Genomic DNA, 17,991 nt, shown 5'->3' with positions numbered 1-17,991 from the left:
AAACTGGAAAATCTAAATGAAATGGATGAATTTTAGACAGATACTACTTACCAAATTAAAATCAAGATCAGGTAAACTAAACAGTCTCATAACTCCTAAGAAAATAGAAGTAGTCATTAAAAGTCTCCCAACCAAAAACCAAACCAAACCAAAAAAAAGCCCAAGGCCATGGTTTTAGTGCAAAATTCTACCAGACTTCCTCCTCAAACTATTCCACAAAATAGAAACAGAAGGAACACTACCCAATTCATTCTATGAAGCCACAGTCACCCTGATACCTAGACCCCTCAAAGACTCAAGAAAGAAAGAACTTCAGACCAATTTTGGTTATGAATATCGATACAAAAATACTCAATAAAATTCACCTAAACCAAATCCAAGAACACATAAAAAATATCATTCACCAGGATCATAAAGACTTCATCCCAGGGATGCAGGGATGGCTCAATATATGAAAATCCATCAATGTAATCCACTATATAAACAAACTGAAAGAAAAAAAAATCACTCGATGCATCTCATCAGATGCTGAAAAAGCCTTTGATAAAATTCAACATCCCTTCATGTTAAGAGTCTTGGAGAGATCAGGGATTCAAGGCATATACTTAAACATAATAAAAGCAATATACAACAAGCTAATAGTCAACATAAAACTAAATGGAGAGAAACTTGAAGCAATCCCACTAAAATCAGAGACAAGACAAGGCTGCCCACTGTCTCCTTATCTATTCAGTACTTGAAGTTCTAGCTAGAGCAATAAGACACCACACAAGAAGATCAAAGGAAGAAGTCAGGTATCACTATTTGAGGATGATGATAGTATACATAAGCAATCCCAAAAAAATCTACCAGAGAACTCCTACAGCTGATAAACAACTTCAGAAAAGTGGCTAGATATAAAATTAACTCAAGGAAATCAGTAGCCTTCCTTTATACAAATAATAAACAGGCAGAAAAAGAAATTAGGGGAACAACACCCTTTACAATAACTACAAATAAAATAAAATATCTTAATATAACTCTTTCCAAGCAAATGAAAGATCTGTATGACAATAACTTCAAGTCCTTGAAGAAAGAAATTGAAGATATCAGAAAATGGAAAGATCTCTCATGTTCATGGATCAGTAGGATTAACATAACAAAAGCAATCTATAGATTCAATACAACCCTCATCAAAATTCCAACACAATTTTTTTTTTACAGACCTTGAAAGAGCAAGTCTCAACTTCACACAGAAAAACAAAAAAACCCAGGACAGCCAAAACAATCCTGAACAATAAAAAGAACTTCTGGAGGAATGACCATCCTTGACCTCAAGCTATACTACAGAGCAATAGTGATACATTTTGCATAATATTTGTATAGAAATACAAATATTATGTACAGTTTGATCAGTGGAATAGAATCAACGACCCAGAAATAAACCCACACATCTATTCACATTTGATTTTAGACAAAGAAGTCAAAACCATACAATGGAAAAAAAAGAAAGAGTCTTCAACAAATGGTGCTAGTCTAAGTAGATGCCTGAATGTAAAAGAATGCAAATAGGTTCATATCTGCTGCTCCATCCAAAATCAAGTCCAAGTGGATCAATGACCTCAACATAAAACCAGATACACTGAATCTAACAGAAGAGAATGTGGGAAATAGCTTCGAATGCAGTTACAGGGGACAATTTCCCAAACAGAACAACACTGGCTTGGGCTCTAAGGTCAACAATTGATAAATGGGACCTCATGAAACTGAAAAGCTTCTGTAAGGCACAGGACACCATCATCAGGACAAAACAGCAGACTACAGATTGGGAAAAGATCTTCACTAACCCTACACCTGACAGAGGGCTAATATCCAAAATACAGCTAATAAGAGAATTCTCAACAGAAGACTCTCAAGTGACTGAGAAGCACTTAAAGAAATGGTCAGCATCCTTAGTCATCAGGGAAATGCAAATCAAAATGACCCTGAGATTCCACCTCACACCAATCAGAATGGCTAAGATCAAAAACTCAAGGACAGCACATGTTGACAAGGATGTAGAGAAAGGGGAACCTTCTTCCATTGCTGGTAAGGCTGCAAACTTGTACAACCACTATTGAAATCAATCTGGCAGTTTCTCAGAAAATTGGAAATAGTTCTACCTCAAGTCTCAGCTATACCACTCCTATGCATAGACTCAAAAGATGCTCCACTATGCCACAAGGACATGTGCTCTACTATGTTCACCGCAGCTTTATTTTTAAAAGCCAGAAACTGGTAATAACTCAGATGTCACTCAACTGAAGAATGATACAGAAAATGTGATTCATTTACACAATACTATTCAGCTATTAAAAATAAGGGCATTATGAATTTTGCAGGCAAATGGATGGAACTAGAAAATATCATCCTAAGTGAGATAACCCAGACTCAAAAGGAGAGGCACGGTATGTACTCACTGGTAAGTGGATATTAACCATAAAGTATAGAAGATACCCATGATATACCCCTCAGTCCCAAAGAACTTAAACAAGAAGGAAGGCCCACGAAAGGATGCTTGAATCACACTTAGAGGGAGAAACAAAATAATCATAGGAGCAGAAGGAGGGCGGGAACTGGGTGGGAGAGTGGAGGGGGATGGGTAGAGGGAGGCAGGATCAGGTGTGGGGAGAGACAGGAGAGAGGCCCAGAGGGCCAGGAGAATGAATGGAAATCTGCAGCTGCAAGAAGGGTGTGTAGGGTGGGGGGTATGTAGGGTGTGTTGGGTTTGAGGGAAGAATCTCTAGGAAGTTCCAGAGACCTGGAATAGAGTAGGCTCCCAGAAGTCAATGTGGAATATTAGCCGAGATGTTGAACAATAGGGACATGGAACCTTAAGAGGCTACCTCCTGTAGCCAGGCAAGTCCCCCAGGACCACCCCACACATAAAACTTTTGACCCAAAATTTGTCCTGCGTATAAGAAAGCATGGATGAACTGTGCAGTGGTGGCACATGCCTTTAATTCCAGCACTTGGGAGGCAGAGGCAGGTGGATTTCTGAGTTCGAGGCCAGCCTGGTCTACAAAGTGAGTTCCATTGACCACCAGCGCTATAGAGAGAAACCCTGAATCGATCCCTGCCACTTCCCCCCACCACCAAAAAAAAGAAAGCACAGATGGAGCAGAGACTGAAGGAAAGGTGAACCAAAAACCAGCCCAACTTGAAACCCATCCCATGGGCAAGCACTAATCCCTGACATTATTAATGATACTGTTATGCTTGCTGACAGGAGCCCAGCATAACTGCCCTCTGAAAGGCTCTACCCAGCAGCTGACTGAAACAGATACAGATACCCACAGCCAAACATTGGATGGAGGTCAGGAACATATATAGGATGCTTGGGGGAAGGACAGAAGGCCCTGAACAGGAAGAAAACCCCACAGGAAACCAACAGAGTTAAGTAAGTAACCTGGACCCCCTGGGAGCTCTCAGAGACCGAGCCACCAACTAGAGAGCACACAGGGGCTGGAAGGAGGCCCTACAGATGTGGAGCAGACACGTGGCTCAGTTTCCAAGTCTGCCTTGTCTGGCCTCAGTGGAAGATGATGTGCCTAATCTGACAGAGACCTGATGTGCCAGGGCTGGAGGATATCTGGGTGGGGACACCCTCTCAGAGGAGAAGAAGGGGGGAGATGGATTCTGTGAGGGAGGGTCAGGGAGAGGGAGCAGCATTTGGGATGCAAATTAATTAACTACTTAATAATATTGATTTAAAATGAAGTACAGGACTCAAAAATTATGTACCTTAAAGTGTTTTTGTTATGTGTTGATTCTTCAATAAGATTTGCTATTTTGCCAGGCAGTGGTGGAGCACGCCTTTAATCCCAGCACTTGGGAGGCAGAGGCAGGCAAATTTCTGAGTTTGAGGCCAGCCTGGTCTACAAAGTGAATACCAGGACAGCCAGGGCTACACAGAGAAACCCTGTCTCAAAAAAACAAAAACCAAAAACCAAGAACCAAAACCAAAACAAAACAAAAATGTGCTACTTCATTATAACATGAATACATTATAGAGAGCATTACTAAAAGATAAACCATCAAAATAACCTAACTATCCCAATAGTTGGGTTGTAATTTTTAATTCACTGATTCATTCTTTGTGAACACTAAGAAAAACTCTCTTGCCAGGTATACTTAAAAACAAAGCAAGTTATTAAATATTCTGTAAGTTTTTACCTGTGTGCAAGGTCCACAGAAACAAAGAAAAAAATATAAAGTGGTCTCATGAGAGGAGTGATTTCGTAAGTATCCTGGGTCTGGAATGTTGCTGTCTCTGTGGCCGTGTTTACAATGAGTGAGTATTCTCCTATGCAAAGTGTTATCCACCCAAAGACAAAGAGCACAGCAGTCGCCCCAGGGCTGCCATACAGCAAGGTTACTCGGTTTGGGAGCAAATACCATGTTCCAAGACCACACACCAGCCCAGCAAGAACAGAATGAAAAACTGTATTGGCTACATATTTTTTGCCAGGAATCAGAAATTTGACAGTCTCAGCACCAGCACAACTTGTAAATTCGTGCTGGTCTTCCTCTGATAAAATATCCCTGGTTCTCATCCTCTTGACCACCACTGACTTGCTCTTGGAGTACACGCTTATGAGCTGGATGACAGCGGCAGTGAACACCATTAGTCCTCCTGAAAGAGCTGCGGCAGCGTAGTCTCTCAGGACGTCCAGTTGGTACAGAAGCGTTCCTGTTCCCCCTAAGGCCCATGGCATCAGGAAAAGGACAATCTGATTAACATATATGTAAGAAGGGGCACAGTAGCCTAATTTGAGTCGAGGGCCTCCGAGAACAGTCTGTGGAAAGCGCTTCAGCAGGAAGTCCTGCTTGTAGTCATTTAGCAGAGGGACATCTGGACTCATACTTCCCATTCAGGATTAGTCTGAGAGTCACATCGTTTTTATAACCAGAAATATCTATAAAAAAAGAAGAGATAAATTCCAGTTAGGAAATATAACTCTGAAGACCTGGAGGAAACCCAGCCCAGATGTCTTCCTGCTCACTTAGTTCCTCTGCAGGCAAGGTTTCTAACCTTTGTTCCTTCTCAGTACTTTATAGCATCATTGGTATTAAGGTTGTTCTCTCTCCAAAATAAACATGCTAGTTTTAAAAAGAAGTCTTATTCTTTATTATGTAGTCAGCATATACTCCTTGACATTAGCTTTTTAACTCATAGTTTAGATTCTGAGGCCAAGGGAGTACAGAAGGCCAGTACTCTCTACTTAGATAGATCTGTGGGCAGTTCTACTATTTCCCACTGAGTTCTGCTGTTGGTCTGTCCCTTCCTATTACAGGGTCATTAGTTACAGTCTACAAACTGTAACTAATAGTTCTAACAATCCTATGTAACACCATAGAAGCAGCCATAGACAATATAATACATGAATTATTCAGTGGTTATATTTTGTAAAATGCACAGGATTTATCTAAATAGGCTGTGTATATACTGTCAATCACGACTGTCTAAATAAGGATATTTCTCTATAATTCCTGGGAAACAAAGTAGAAAATACAACTAAATGTTATGAATATCACTTAAAAATTACAATAAACTTAGAATTTTCAAATAATTTAGAGTCAAATCTTATATAAAATTAGTAGCATTTCAATAAAAACCTATATGGAAACTGAGAGCTCAAATATAGTAGGGAGTCAGTCTTTAATCCTAGCATTTTGGAGGCAGGAGAAGAGGCAGAGGCAGGGGCAGGAGTAGAGGCAGGGGCAGGCAGATCCTTTCAAGGCCAATTTCATCAGCCAGGGCTATTAGTGAGAATTTGTCTCAACACTGTCATCTACCCATACGATGTGGTTAGAAGGAAAAATAAGCTGGAAATGAAAAGAACTCAGAGTAGATGCTTATTTTAATAGCTATACTATCATAGGCAAGCTACTTGGCAATTCATATTTTAGTCTCTCTATTGCCAGTTTCTACTGTATGCTAGAAATAACCTGTGCAACTTTTGTATCGTTTAGTGTAGATTCTTTCTGCTCAAAGGTCAAGGGTCAAGTGCAGTAGATTCTATTTACTTCTCCTCCACAGCTTATTCTAAAAAGCAAACAACAAAAGCAGTTGCCTGATACAAGATCAGCCAGAAAAATATTTCAGTAGATCATCATAAGGTTAGAAAATTTAAACCTTAAAAGAGCCCTTTAAACTAGTCCTTTAGCCAACTGTTCTATCAGTGTCAGGCAGCACCTGTTGCTACACTGTTAGGATGTTCTTTAACCTGTAAACATCTGTGTTCTTACAGCTCAGTCCACTGTCCTTGGTTCTATGTAGAGCCATGTGCGGCTTTTACTTAAGTAGCAGCTGTGTAGCTTCACAAGGTAACCGAGCAGCAGTGTCCTAGGGAATTGTAGTGGTCTGAATGAAAATAGCTCCTTTAGGCCCACAGACAGTGGCACTATTAGAAAGGATGGGCTTGTTGGAGTATGTGTGGCCTCGTTAGAAGTATGTCACTGGGGGTGGGCTTTCAGGTTTCAAATGCTCCAGCCAGGCCCAGTGTCTTTCTTCCTTCTGCCTGCTGATTCAGATGTAGAACTTTCAGCTCCTCTTCAGCGCCAGGTCTGCCTGCATAACCGCCATGCTTCCTGCCACGATAATGAACTAAAGCTCTAAACTGTAAGCCTCAATGAAATTTTTCCTTTATAGAGCTGCCATGGTCATGGTGTCTCTTCACAGCAACAGTATACTGACTAAGACAGGAATCTCAGTACTCTAAGGTTGTTGTTTTGTTGTTTTTCCTTTCCTCTATAAGAGTTTATCTGCTTTAGTGGTTTACACTAGTGTTGTGAAGTAGCCTCCTATTGTCACAGGGTCAGAAGGTCACACCCCTGCAGATGGGGTAGATATCCCAACATGAGTTATCTATCACAGATACCATTAGTCCAAAAAAAAAAAAAAAAAAAAAAAAAAAAAAAAAAAAGAGCTTCATTAGATGGTCAGGATTTTAAAGTCTTAAGTACCCAAGCTTTCTTCATGGAGTTAAGAAAACTCTCCTGCCCATGAGAGATGTCAGTAAACAAGGCAGAGAAGTGATACCACATAAAGCTGCTAGGCTATTAGCCATATTCATTTTCCTTTCAGTAGTTCTGTAATTCTCTGTTGTCACAGATAATCATGGAAAGATGATCTTGAAATACCAAAGAGTAAAATTAAGTTGTTGATTGCATTTGTATTAAAAGAGTATACATGCCTATGTAGTACAAGGCTAGATATCACTTGCAGATGCATTAAACATTTTATAAAGGATACCAAGTAAACTATTTTTATGACATTTGATCTTCTTCAGATTACTAAATGCCCTCCACAACTCCTAATCCATGTCTTGCAAACATATCCTGGGTCTTCCTCCTAGATGCCTCTCCTCATGTCTTCTGTCTACGATAATTTCTTTTCCTTTCTCTAGTCAGTACTTTTAGTTAACTTTCATGACTCAGTCTAATCATTTCTAAAAATTCTGGCAAGCGCTTTGGTTGAACTGCCTCCCTTCTCTCTGTACCTCAAGCAGAGCTCATCCTGTAGTACTCATAACGTGCACCAGCTCGAGGCAATATCAGAGCAAGCTCTTGTGTGGTTTAGCTTTTCGCAGTGAGGGGCCAAATCCTGAGATTCAATTGATCCCTCAAACTTACAAGTTGACATGCAAAGGTCTGCAGTTATGTCAATGGCGTGGCTTAAGTAATATGGATCAAGATGATAAGCAGGATATCTTCCTGTTTTAAGGAAGGGTGGAGAAGTTATAGCACTTTTGAGTCTTCTTGTATTCTGTTCCATTTAAAATATTAAATCCATAAATTGCTTGTTTCTCATTTTGGAGCATGGAAGGTATCTCACTTATCTTTATTATGGAATAAGTAATAATTGTTACTAATAATATTTTTAGCTCAGGGATGATTCTGCCTAAAATAACAAAGAATGGATGTGATAGGGTTACACAGCTAGTTTGCTCTTTTGTGCAAGGAAATTGCAGCAGTAAGGTGCTAGAAAGAAGTCCGATTTTATTTCTGTCCTTGTACTATATTATAGGCCAGCCTCTCATCAGGAAAGGGAGACTTCATACTGAGAAAGCAGAAACAGACCAGGGTGCACAAAAGCCCAAATTAAGTTGGACTAATCAGAACTAATGAGAGTACCAAGAACTACAAGGAGAGAGAATATGAATATGAGTTTGCTCAGATAGCCTTAAGGGGAAATTACTGAGATAGCAATGGTTAGCTATCTTAGTGGGGTATTTAAATAAAAGTTTGAAGGACACAAAGGACTGCTTGCTCATACAATGTTTCCTGAAAAGGAGCCCATAGTCAAGGAAGTCAAAGAGAAACTGCAGAACAGACTGTCAACTCAAAGTCATAAGTTAGCAGCAGGCCAGTAACTTTAAGACATCTCTAAGAAGAACATGACGACCATAAAACCTCTTTAAAATCTATCACTCAAGTTGTCTAAACGTGTCTGACCACAGAGCCCACTTTTCTCAGGTTATCTGGTAACAGAAAATGCACTTAGTATTTTATACACATTACTTTGAGAAATAGTGGCCTATTTGATCAGAACCTAAAGAATTAAGACAGGAAGAAGAGGAATAAACATAGCAATCATGCAAACATATGCAAAGAAAAACAAGAAATATGATACCTAGAGATCAGATATAAAAACCTATTTAATCATAATATTCAAAAAATATTGTAAAGATATTTTAAAAATTGATACCTGCTTCCTATAAGGATTCATTAGTGATCAGTAGGGCAAAAAGTATGTAATAAGCTGGTACCAGTTAACTTCCAATTGTTATTCTAGACCATAGAAATTTAAAAATATGTAAGAATTTAAAGGTTTTTTTTGAGGTACTACCAATTACATTATGTGGAGAACTATTCTAAATGCTAACCTGGATTATTTGTAGAATACAATTAGAAGAATTAAACTTATTCCCTGAGTGACACATTGGCATGTGCTTCTATAGCGCCATTAGCACCTGGAAGGACAGACCACATCTATGGTGGTTTCCTCCAGCAGCATGTTCAAATGCTCCAGCCTGAGGAAAACAAGAGCTGTGCTAACTAACGATGGCAGCACAGTACTGACTTGGGCCATACGCTCTCTACATATGCTACTGTGAGGGAGCCAGCAAAACAGACTCTGAGATGTCGCTGCATTTGGAATCTGAGTTGTGAAATTCCCACAGGTTAAGAAGCAGTTCAAACCAGCAATCTGCTGTGGTAGAATTCTGTTACACACACTACAACTCATCAATCATATGCTGCTAACTAAAATCCCTTGAAACAAAGAAAGATACAACAAAAAGTCGTAGTTTGAAAACATGCATGGTGCATGCGTATACACACACTCCTCTAAGGCCAGAAGAGACAAATTCCTAAGTAGCTCTTTTGGCAATTGTCCAAATTTATTTAGGTTTATCCTTAAATGCATCACATCATTGTTCTATGATACACTACACTCACCCACACTCCTATATTTCAAATAATTTGAAAGAAAATATACCAAAGTTTTCCTTTTCCTAGCATCCCTGCATTAACTGACTTTCAAAACAAATACTTATGACTAGTACAGAATTAAGACAGCCATACCACTGTACTGAAAAAACATGAAACAACTCAGCTCTCCATTTCTGAGATAAGTCATGTGTGAACAGTTCCAATGGTACAGACGTGGAGATTCAGGAGACAGGTGTGAACTGTTGGGTGTACCAGCTGGGACTTAAGAGATATGAAGAGAGCTACTAGTCTAATTCTGTATGTACTGTAAGGAATCTGACTGGATACCATGTCAGGAACAAACACTGAATTACTGAAGAGCCTTTGACAAGACATTTGATATGTAAGTAGAACACACACACAGTGCATCCGGTGGCTCACAGAACATGTGTGGCTTCCTCTTCCATCCACCATGGAAAGGAAATCAGTCCAAGCACCTGCCAAGGTGCTTGAACCTATAAAACGACATTTATTAAGTCCTTGGGAAGGTCTTTTGAAGAGGTTATATCTATTTAATTTTAATCTTCTCCCAGTAAATCTACAGGTGCAGTCTTTAAAAATAAACTAATAAGCAAACAAACAAATAAATAACTATAAGCCAAGCTGCATAGGCCTCTAATCTCAGCTACCCAGGAAACTAATGTATGAGGATCTCCGGTTCAAGGATAGCCTAGGTAGCTTATTGAAACCTTGTTTCAAATTTTTGAAGAGTGAAAAAGAGGTCTGGGAGCAGGGCTCAATGACAGAGCACTTACCAAGCAAGCACTCCAACCCCTCCCCCAAGGGAAAAGGAAAAGCCTAGGATGATTAGATAGGGTACCAGACAGCTGATATGGACATGCCTCACAGTAGTCCAGTGAGTTGTCTGTTCTCTTTCACTTTTCCCAGTGTACAGCACCAGAATATAAATGAACAGCTGTCTTATCTAGGGTTACTATGCGATGACGAAACTCAGTGACCAAAGCTACTTGGGGAAGAAAGAGCTTGTATGACTTTCACTGCATATCACTGTTTATTACTACAGAAAGTCAGGGCAGGAACCCAAAGGCAGGAGCCGATACAGAGGCCATGGAGGGGTGCTGTTTACTGGCTTGCTCAGCTCGCTTTCTTATGGAACCCAGGTCCACCAGCCCAGGCATAGCCCACCCATATATCACATTAGACAAATGTTCCACAGGTTTGTCTACAGCCCAGTCTTATGGAGGCATTTGGAGCCCCTCCTCGGTGATGACTCTACCCTGTGCCAAGATGACATAAAATTAAGCCAGCACAACATTCTACTACTCATGGAAAATTAAAATATTAAGAAATGGCTGAGGATTCAAACTACCCTCCCATACCTCTCCCACCTTAATAATTCAACTGGATTGACAACCTTGTCTCTCAAAATAAGGTGTCATCGGAGTAGAATCTGATATGTATATAAATAACTACAAATAATTTTACTAAAAAGTGAAAACCAAAAATATTGTGACAACTAAGACACAATATTAACTAGTGGCAAACTGAGTTTTTGAGTCATACCAACTTACTGTCAAATAAAAGTAAACTTTGTCTTGAGGATTTCTTTTCTTTTTATTTTTTTTGGGGGAGGGGGTGTTGTTTTGAGACAGAGTTTCTCTATGTAGCCCTGGCTGTTCTGGAACTCACTCTGTAGACCAGGCTGGCCTCAAATTCAGAGATCCTCCTGTCTCTGCTTCCTGAGTGCTGGGATTAAAGGCGCGGGCCATCAGGCGTACTTTGAGGATTCTTGAATAGTGGACTTGAAAGGAAGATAAAAAGTTTTAAAATGTAAAACTTGATACCTGAGCTAGCCTGAGGACACTGACACTCTTGAAGGAGCGTAGTCAGAGCCCTGCCCATGAGGGAACTGAAGCTATCTGCAGAATAGTAAAAGGCAATAACCAGAGATCTGCATTTAGGCTATATTAATTAATTAATTCTCCCAATTCAATGATGAAAATACAACCTGGTTTTAAAAAGATAAACTAAGGACAAGAATTGACAGTTTCCTGGTAATGGATCAGCTGGAAATGAAGCTCGCCATAAGGAAATGCAAGCCAAACCGACCATGAGATATTTTGAATTCCCCTGATTGGCTAGAATAAAAATGAAAGCCTGGTGTTGATGAGGTTAAAGTAAAACCTTCAAACACATCTAGTGGGGATGTACAGTGGTACAATGCTTTGGAAAAAAAATCTGTCAGTTTCTCAAAAAGCTAAACAAGAATTAGCCTCTGACCTACCTAATCCATTACCAGGTATTATATCCATGAAAACATGCCTACACAAAAATTTATACAAAATGTCCACAGCATCATTATTACTGGCAATTTTTTTTTTGCGAATGTCTAAAGGCTAAATAATACAGGGCATATCTGCATAATATACTAACAAACAATAATGACTAATTCAAGTTGCAACATGAAATTTGCTAGATGCTAGATGCATGCACACAGAGATCACATGTTTTAAGGTTGTGTTTTTACAAAATATCTAAAATGATTTTGTTCAGACAAAAGATTAGCGATTGCCTACAACTAATGAGGGCAGGAATATTGGGGAGGGGAGAGAAAAACAGCTAAAAATAAGATTTCTTTTGGAGGTTATCAAATTGTTCCAAAACTGATTATAGAGATGATTGTGCAAACCTGTTGATATGCTCAAAACCAGTGAATTGTCTACTTCCAGAGAATGAATCGTATGTACCTCAAGAAAGCTCTTAGAGAGAGAGAGAGAGAGAGAGAGAGAGAGAGGAAGATTTTCCCACAGCAGTTAATAACCAATAGGCATTTCCTAAATGTAGGAAAGGTATAACCTGGAGCTAGCATGGGACCCAGACAGTGAAATCAGTAAAACGTCAATATCTGTACTGGATGCTGTGAAAAATTATGAGTGATTGGGTGTGAATGGAAGCAGATATAAAATAATCCGAATGTTCTCTCTCTAAACTCAGGAATTTAATGAAAAAATTAAACAATAGTGAAGAAATGAGTAAGGGGAACATGAGAGGCAGAGAGCATACAACTCAGAGGCTTACTAAATAACGAATGGGATTCATTTAAATAAATTCTGGCCTTTGACACGCAAAGGATTATATAGAGACCGAGAAACCCGAGAAACGCGCTATACACATCCAGTAGGCCAAGAATGAGCAAATTTTGGGCAGCAGGGCTTGAGACAGAGATAAACCAAGAAAGAGTGAATTCTACCTAAGGGGCATAGACCATGAACTTGATTAGAGTAGCATGCCCATCCCTCATCAGGGCCAAGGGGCCATTCTCCATTTCACAGAGGCCTCTCAGAAATAAAACGCAACTCCACGGGCTGCAAAACTATTCTCAGTCACGTTAAAGCCGCACTGGATCACAACCTTGATCAATTCAATTTTCTCTGTGCATTAAAAAGAGCAAAAATTGCATTAAAAAGCTTTTTAACGGAGAGCGTAAGATTTTCTTGAGGTATTAAAAGCTGAAGGAACCCAGCAGTATCCAGGGGTGGAAACTAAAGCAGCAACGAAGTCCCAGGTGTGTCGGGGACGGACATACCTGGGGCCACCGCAGGGGAGAGGCGACACGAGGGCGTCCTTGGACCGCATCTCCCCTGCTGAAGTCGGTTGGGAACTCCAGCCCGAGGATGGATGCGGCCTCACCAGCAGCTGACCGGAGGCCTCCAGGACCGCTCCCGTTTCCATGGCTAAGATCAACTGCGCTCGCGCCTCCCAGGAGGCAGTGCGCACGCGCGTTCGGAGGCGGGGATGTGCGTCTCGCCCCGCCCCCGGCCGCCACGGCTCGGAGGGAGGCGGGTTCACATGCGCCGCACAGCGAGCAGGGTGGGCGGGGTTTCCTCCGAGCGGGGCGGGGCGGGCTAGAATTGTGGGAGGTGCCCGGACTCCTGGACTGCGGCTGTGGTTCTTGAGCGGCCTAACTAACTCCTCTGAACTCTCGCCCGGGCCACGCCCAGACACAGGAACGTGGTTGCCTTGGTGACGAGAAGTCCATCATCTGGGAACCTGGAGGTTGGATAGATAGATGGCTCGACTGTCTTATGGGAAGCCTAGATGCTCCAAGACTGGCAGACCAGTGACTCACGAGAGTCCAATCCCCGAAAGTCCTATACCTCTATTAACGACTACAGAACTAAGGCCATTCAAACAGCCTCAGGGGTGGGAATGCTTTTAAATGGTAACATGTGCCTGCTCTACTTATATTCTACTTATATTCTTGCATTAATAGATATTGCCTTTTCCTGTTCACAAAATGAAAGTTCATGGCTTTAGCTCTGACTCTAGCAAGTCTTGTTATCACCTTTCAAACCACATGTGTCTACTTTTGTATCACATCTTGGTGATTCTCAGAAACAGTGTTTTGGTCACAGTGATCTGAGCTCAAATGTTTTTGCTCTTAATATTATAATACTTTTGGCACATTATAAACTACATCGATGTAAAACAGTGAACCTGTCTGTGGCAGCCAGCCAGGGCCCAGGGACACAGGTTGTGGAGAGTCGCCCTAGCCACTGGAGTTTTTCTCAGAGATCTCCATTCAAGTGAAGTTGGGATTCTTGAATTTGCTACAGGAAAAAGATTACAGGGTGAGTCTGTATGAGGCAGAGTTGGAGTCTATGAGTGATTTTAATATAAAGTACAGGGGTTGATAGCTGTGCTCCATGACAGGGTAAGACACACCAAAAGTGTGGGGACTTCCTCTTTCCTTGTTACATATACAATGTTGGTGATGTCTGAGGTCATGTAGGAAGCTCTGCTAAGGAAGTTGAGTGATATCAGAAGGTTCCTGAGTTTCCTTGGATCAGATTACAGCTGGTAAAGTAAAAAGAGTGTTTTTGAAAAATATGTTTATAGTCTTATTTAGAGAGCCCCAGAATTTTTCAGGTTTACATATATTTGAGAAAAGAGTGAGGTCATAAATACTCAGGCCTTAAGCATGGCTTGTAGATATTTTTCCATTCTTATTAGCTGTTCCAACCATCTCCGAGATGCAGTGGACAATTTTCTAGTGCAGCATTCATTTCAGGTTGAGGAATCTTAACTTAGGATCCATTATTCTTGTTAAGAACTTCCCTGTACCCTCAACACCCACCACCCGCACTCTTTGACAGCTGGGAGTCCCTGAGGTAGCTGCTGAGAGGCCTAAGGTCAGTTTCATCTCAGCTAACTCCTGCATGGGAACTCTGAAGCCAAGCTGTTGGTGTAAGGGTCCTTGTGTTTCCTGGCGTGAACAACATTTTGACACTTTTAGATACTTGACAGCCTCAAATAGCTTGAGAGCTTACTTATTTGGATCTTAACCCCAAATTACATTTTTCCTCTAGCTTAGATAAAGTAAATTAGGGTTCAGCAGAGCCTTTTGGCTTTCAGAACATAATGGGACAATAATTTGTGTTAACAGCAAAAAATATAAACCGACTTTTAAAGTACTTCTAGATGTAAATTGTAGTTTACTGAAAGTGTTTGGAAGAACATTCTGAGGTAGCAACAATGTGCTAATGAAAGATGCAATTTGCAGAGAGACTCATATATCAGTGTCTTCACAGTTGGAGATATTATGAGAAAATGTGCTCCTGGTCTGCCCACAGGCTCCCCTCTTTGTTGGGGAAGCTAAGCTCCGTCACTCCAGGCCTGAGTACCACATTAAGTATCTTTGAAATTGCAGTTACTGCCAAGAAGTCTAAGGACAAAGTGGTTAAGAGGACACTCCCGAGCGAGGAAACCTAGACTGGAACTCTAACATCATCCATTGCTCGTGTGTTTTGGAAGTTATTTCATTTCTTTTGTCCCTGGTCTCCATTTCTTATAAAATGGAGCTACTAACAGAGGGTTAAGTAGATTGAATTAAATCAAGTAATCTTAAATCATTTTAGTGTGGTAGCAGGCAAAACTTAAATGCTTATTAAGGGTGAACTGATGTGTGTGTGTGTGTGTGTGTGTGTGTGTGTGTGTGTGTGTGTATAAAAGGCTCTAACATGCTTTTTATTCTCGGGAGTACTCACTGTGACCCACCAGAATTAACAAGCATTAACCTGTTTTTGTTGTTGTAATACCTGCTATATGGTACAAAGCTACTATCTATTATTTGTCTATACAATAGCCATCCAACAGTTATTAAAATCATGGTTCTTATTTACCAGTAACCACACTAATTCTTGGAGCTAAAAAGGTCAAATAAAATAAAATGATTCTCAAGGGACTTATCAAAATGTAACTTCGGAGATGAACAAGGATATCCATAGTTACAGGAATGAAGAAGTGGGACACAAAATATTTTGAGAAAATGAAGGATGGCTGCAGTCCAGTTATAAAAGGCAAGAAGAATTAGCAGGATGGAGATGTGACAAAGGTTATACTCTAGGTAATACTTCATTCTTACAATACTTAGGCAATACAGTGAGTGGTAAGTGGTTTATGCACTTTATCTAATGGTGACTCCCATGAGGCATCTGTTGCTAATCTAATTTTAAATACTGGAGTCTGATTTCAGAAAAGTCAAACAAATGAAGTCTGGAATTGAGCCCATGTCTTGTATGTCTTTATGTTTCATCTGTTTTTTACTACCTTGCTGATTCATATGAAATAAGCAGATGAAAAATACAGAACAGCTGCACCAGCCAAAGAAAATATATGGACAGCTATAGGCTTAGATTTTCAAAACCTACTTTAATAAGTGTTCTTAAATGTTTCAAACTCCCGTATAGCCCACTGACCAAGGTTGTGGAGAAAGATGGTTAATAAGACAAGGGGAACATGGACCTGTTTAGAAGAAGTTCTTTGGGTTGATTCCAAGTTTCGTTGTCAGGATATCAGCAATCCAGTCCAAAGCATCAAACAGGAATCAGTGGAGGCAGTCCAGTCTAATGGGCAAACACCACCCATGAATTGGAAGCAGAGCTAGATCCAAAAGAAACTGTGAGGCTCCACCTAATCCGCACAGGTCTGTAGAACTGGCAAGAAGCAGCCAGAATGCCACGAGAAGTTTTTTGGCGTTTCTTTCTATGAAGGCACAGCAAGTGAAGATCAGCGGAGACCAGCAAAGCGTTGCAAGGCAAACCAATGCTTTCACTGTCTGTTGGGTCCTACTTACACTCTTTCCAAACATCATGCATCAAGTGTCTGCCTTAGCAAAACATCCCATGACACAACTGAGTCTTCAAAATCCCCAAGAATTTCCAGTTCAGACAGCTACGGTCATGATACAGGTTTTGTGTGATGTGAAAATGGCAATGCCTGTTTTCAGTTCATAGCCACTGGGTGTAGGGTTTCAGTTCATAGCAGCAGTGCCAGGAATAGTGGGATAAAGGCAAAAACAATTAAGTTTACATGTAGGACATTAGAAAAACTGAGCTTCTCAGGCAGGCAGGTACAATTAGTTAGAATGGTAAATGGCAGGGTTCAGTGGCAATAAGGGGACTGAAGAAAAGAAAAGGAAGATAGAGCAGACTTCAAGTTCAGTGCTGACATCAAGTCTGAAGTAACACAAAACACACAGAAGTAAATATACACAGAAATGAGTAGATGAGCAAAGAGAGGCTGCTCTGAGAAGAAAGATAACAAAATCGGTCTGAGATCTGGCTGAAGGGCTTGTGGGGTATTCAGTTACATAAAAGCAGCTAGAAATACAGGAAAATAGTTGAGATCATGAAACTGGAATAGATTAAGGAAGAAAATCATCAAAAATAGGAGGAGATAAGGTGACAGTCTCTTGGTCCATTGAAATGTACCTGACTTCTTTATATCACAGACCATGACATGCTTATTATTTTTGGCAAGTTCTTATGTATTATATAGCCTGATTCCTAACTTACTGTGTGGCTAATGATGAATTTGTCCTCTGTTCTGCCTCCTGTGTGCAGAGTACAGACAGGCATGGCCCACCACATTCACTTAATGGGTGCTGAGGAGTAAACCCAGGGCTTTGCACATGCAACTTACCCACTTTGCCGAGTGAGCTACATATCAGATATACATACTTATAAAAAGATCATGTGATAGGTGGAATTTCAGATTTGCTCACCATGTTGACAGGCATGCGTACTGTGTGATATCCTCCCCATGACTGTAAAATAAACAATAGCTAACATAATCATAACTTTGACCTCATTGGTTCAAGTTTATAAGATATAAAGTTCTAAAAAATTTACAGTAATTCTTGATGGAGGGTGTTAAAGGGTTAAAAAGATAGTTTTCTGATTTTGTTATCATGAATTAAACGTTGCTCCCAGGCCTGGTGGTGCATGGCTTTAATCCCAGCACTCAGGAGGTTGTGGCGGGCATATCTCTGTGAGTTTGAAACCAGTCAGGTGTATACAGAGAGTTTAGACCAGCCAAGGCTTATTTTAAAAAGCAGTCAAAAAATTTTTGGATAGCTTGTACATTTCACTGTCATTTGCCATCAATAACTTCACATATGAAAAATTTTAAGTTTTAGAGTCTTCTTGTTGTTGTTGATATTCTTGTTTTTAT

At 40.4% G+C, this 17,991-nt stretch overlaps 1 protein-coding gene across 2 annotated transcripts in view; it reads right to left on the bottom strand.

Annotated features, from left to right (window-relative positions):
* Positions 1–13,311, bottom strand: part of Pcnx4 (pecanex 4) — a 42,862-nt gene extending 29,551 nt beyond the window's left edge. The window contains exons 1-2 of one of the 2 annotated variants that reach the window (XM_031356153.1): positions 13,064–13,311; positions 4,195–4,937 (exon numbers count right to left, since the gene is read on the bottom strand). In XM_031356153.1, the coding sequence (XP_031212013.1) occupies positions 4,195–4,892 (698 nt within the window). In that variant the 5' untranslated portion in view covers positions 4,893–4,937; positions 13,064–13,311. The remainder of the gene's footprint in view (positions 1–4,194; positions 4,938–13,063) is intronic. The other variant, XM_031356154.1, reaches the window with a different exon arrangement.
* Positions 13,312–17,991: the final 4,680 nt, after the last annotated feature.

The sequence above is a fragment of the Mastomys coucha genome, unplaced genomic scaffold, assembly GCF_008632895.1.
Source record: "Mastomys coucha isolate ucsf_1 unplaced genomic scaffold, UCSF_Mcou_1 pScaffold6, whole genome shotgun sequence".
NCBI lineage: Eukaryota > Metazoa > Chordata > Mammalia > Rodentia > Muridae > Mastomys > Mastomys coucha.
Note: the sequence above shows the minus strand (reverse complement) of the source record. Positions and strands in the feature narration are given on the sequence as shown.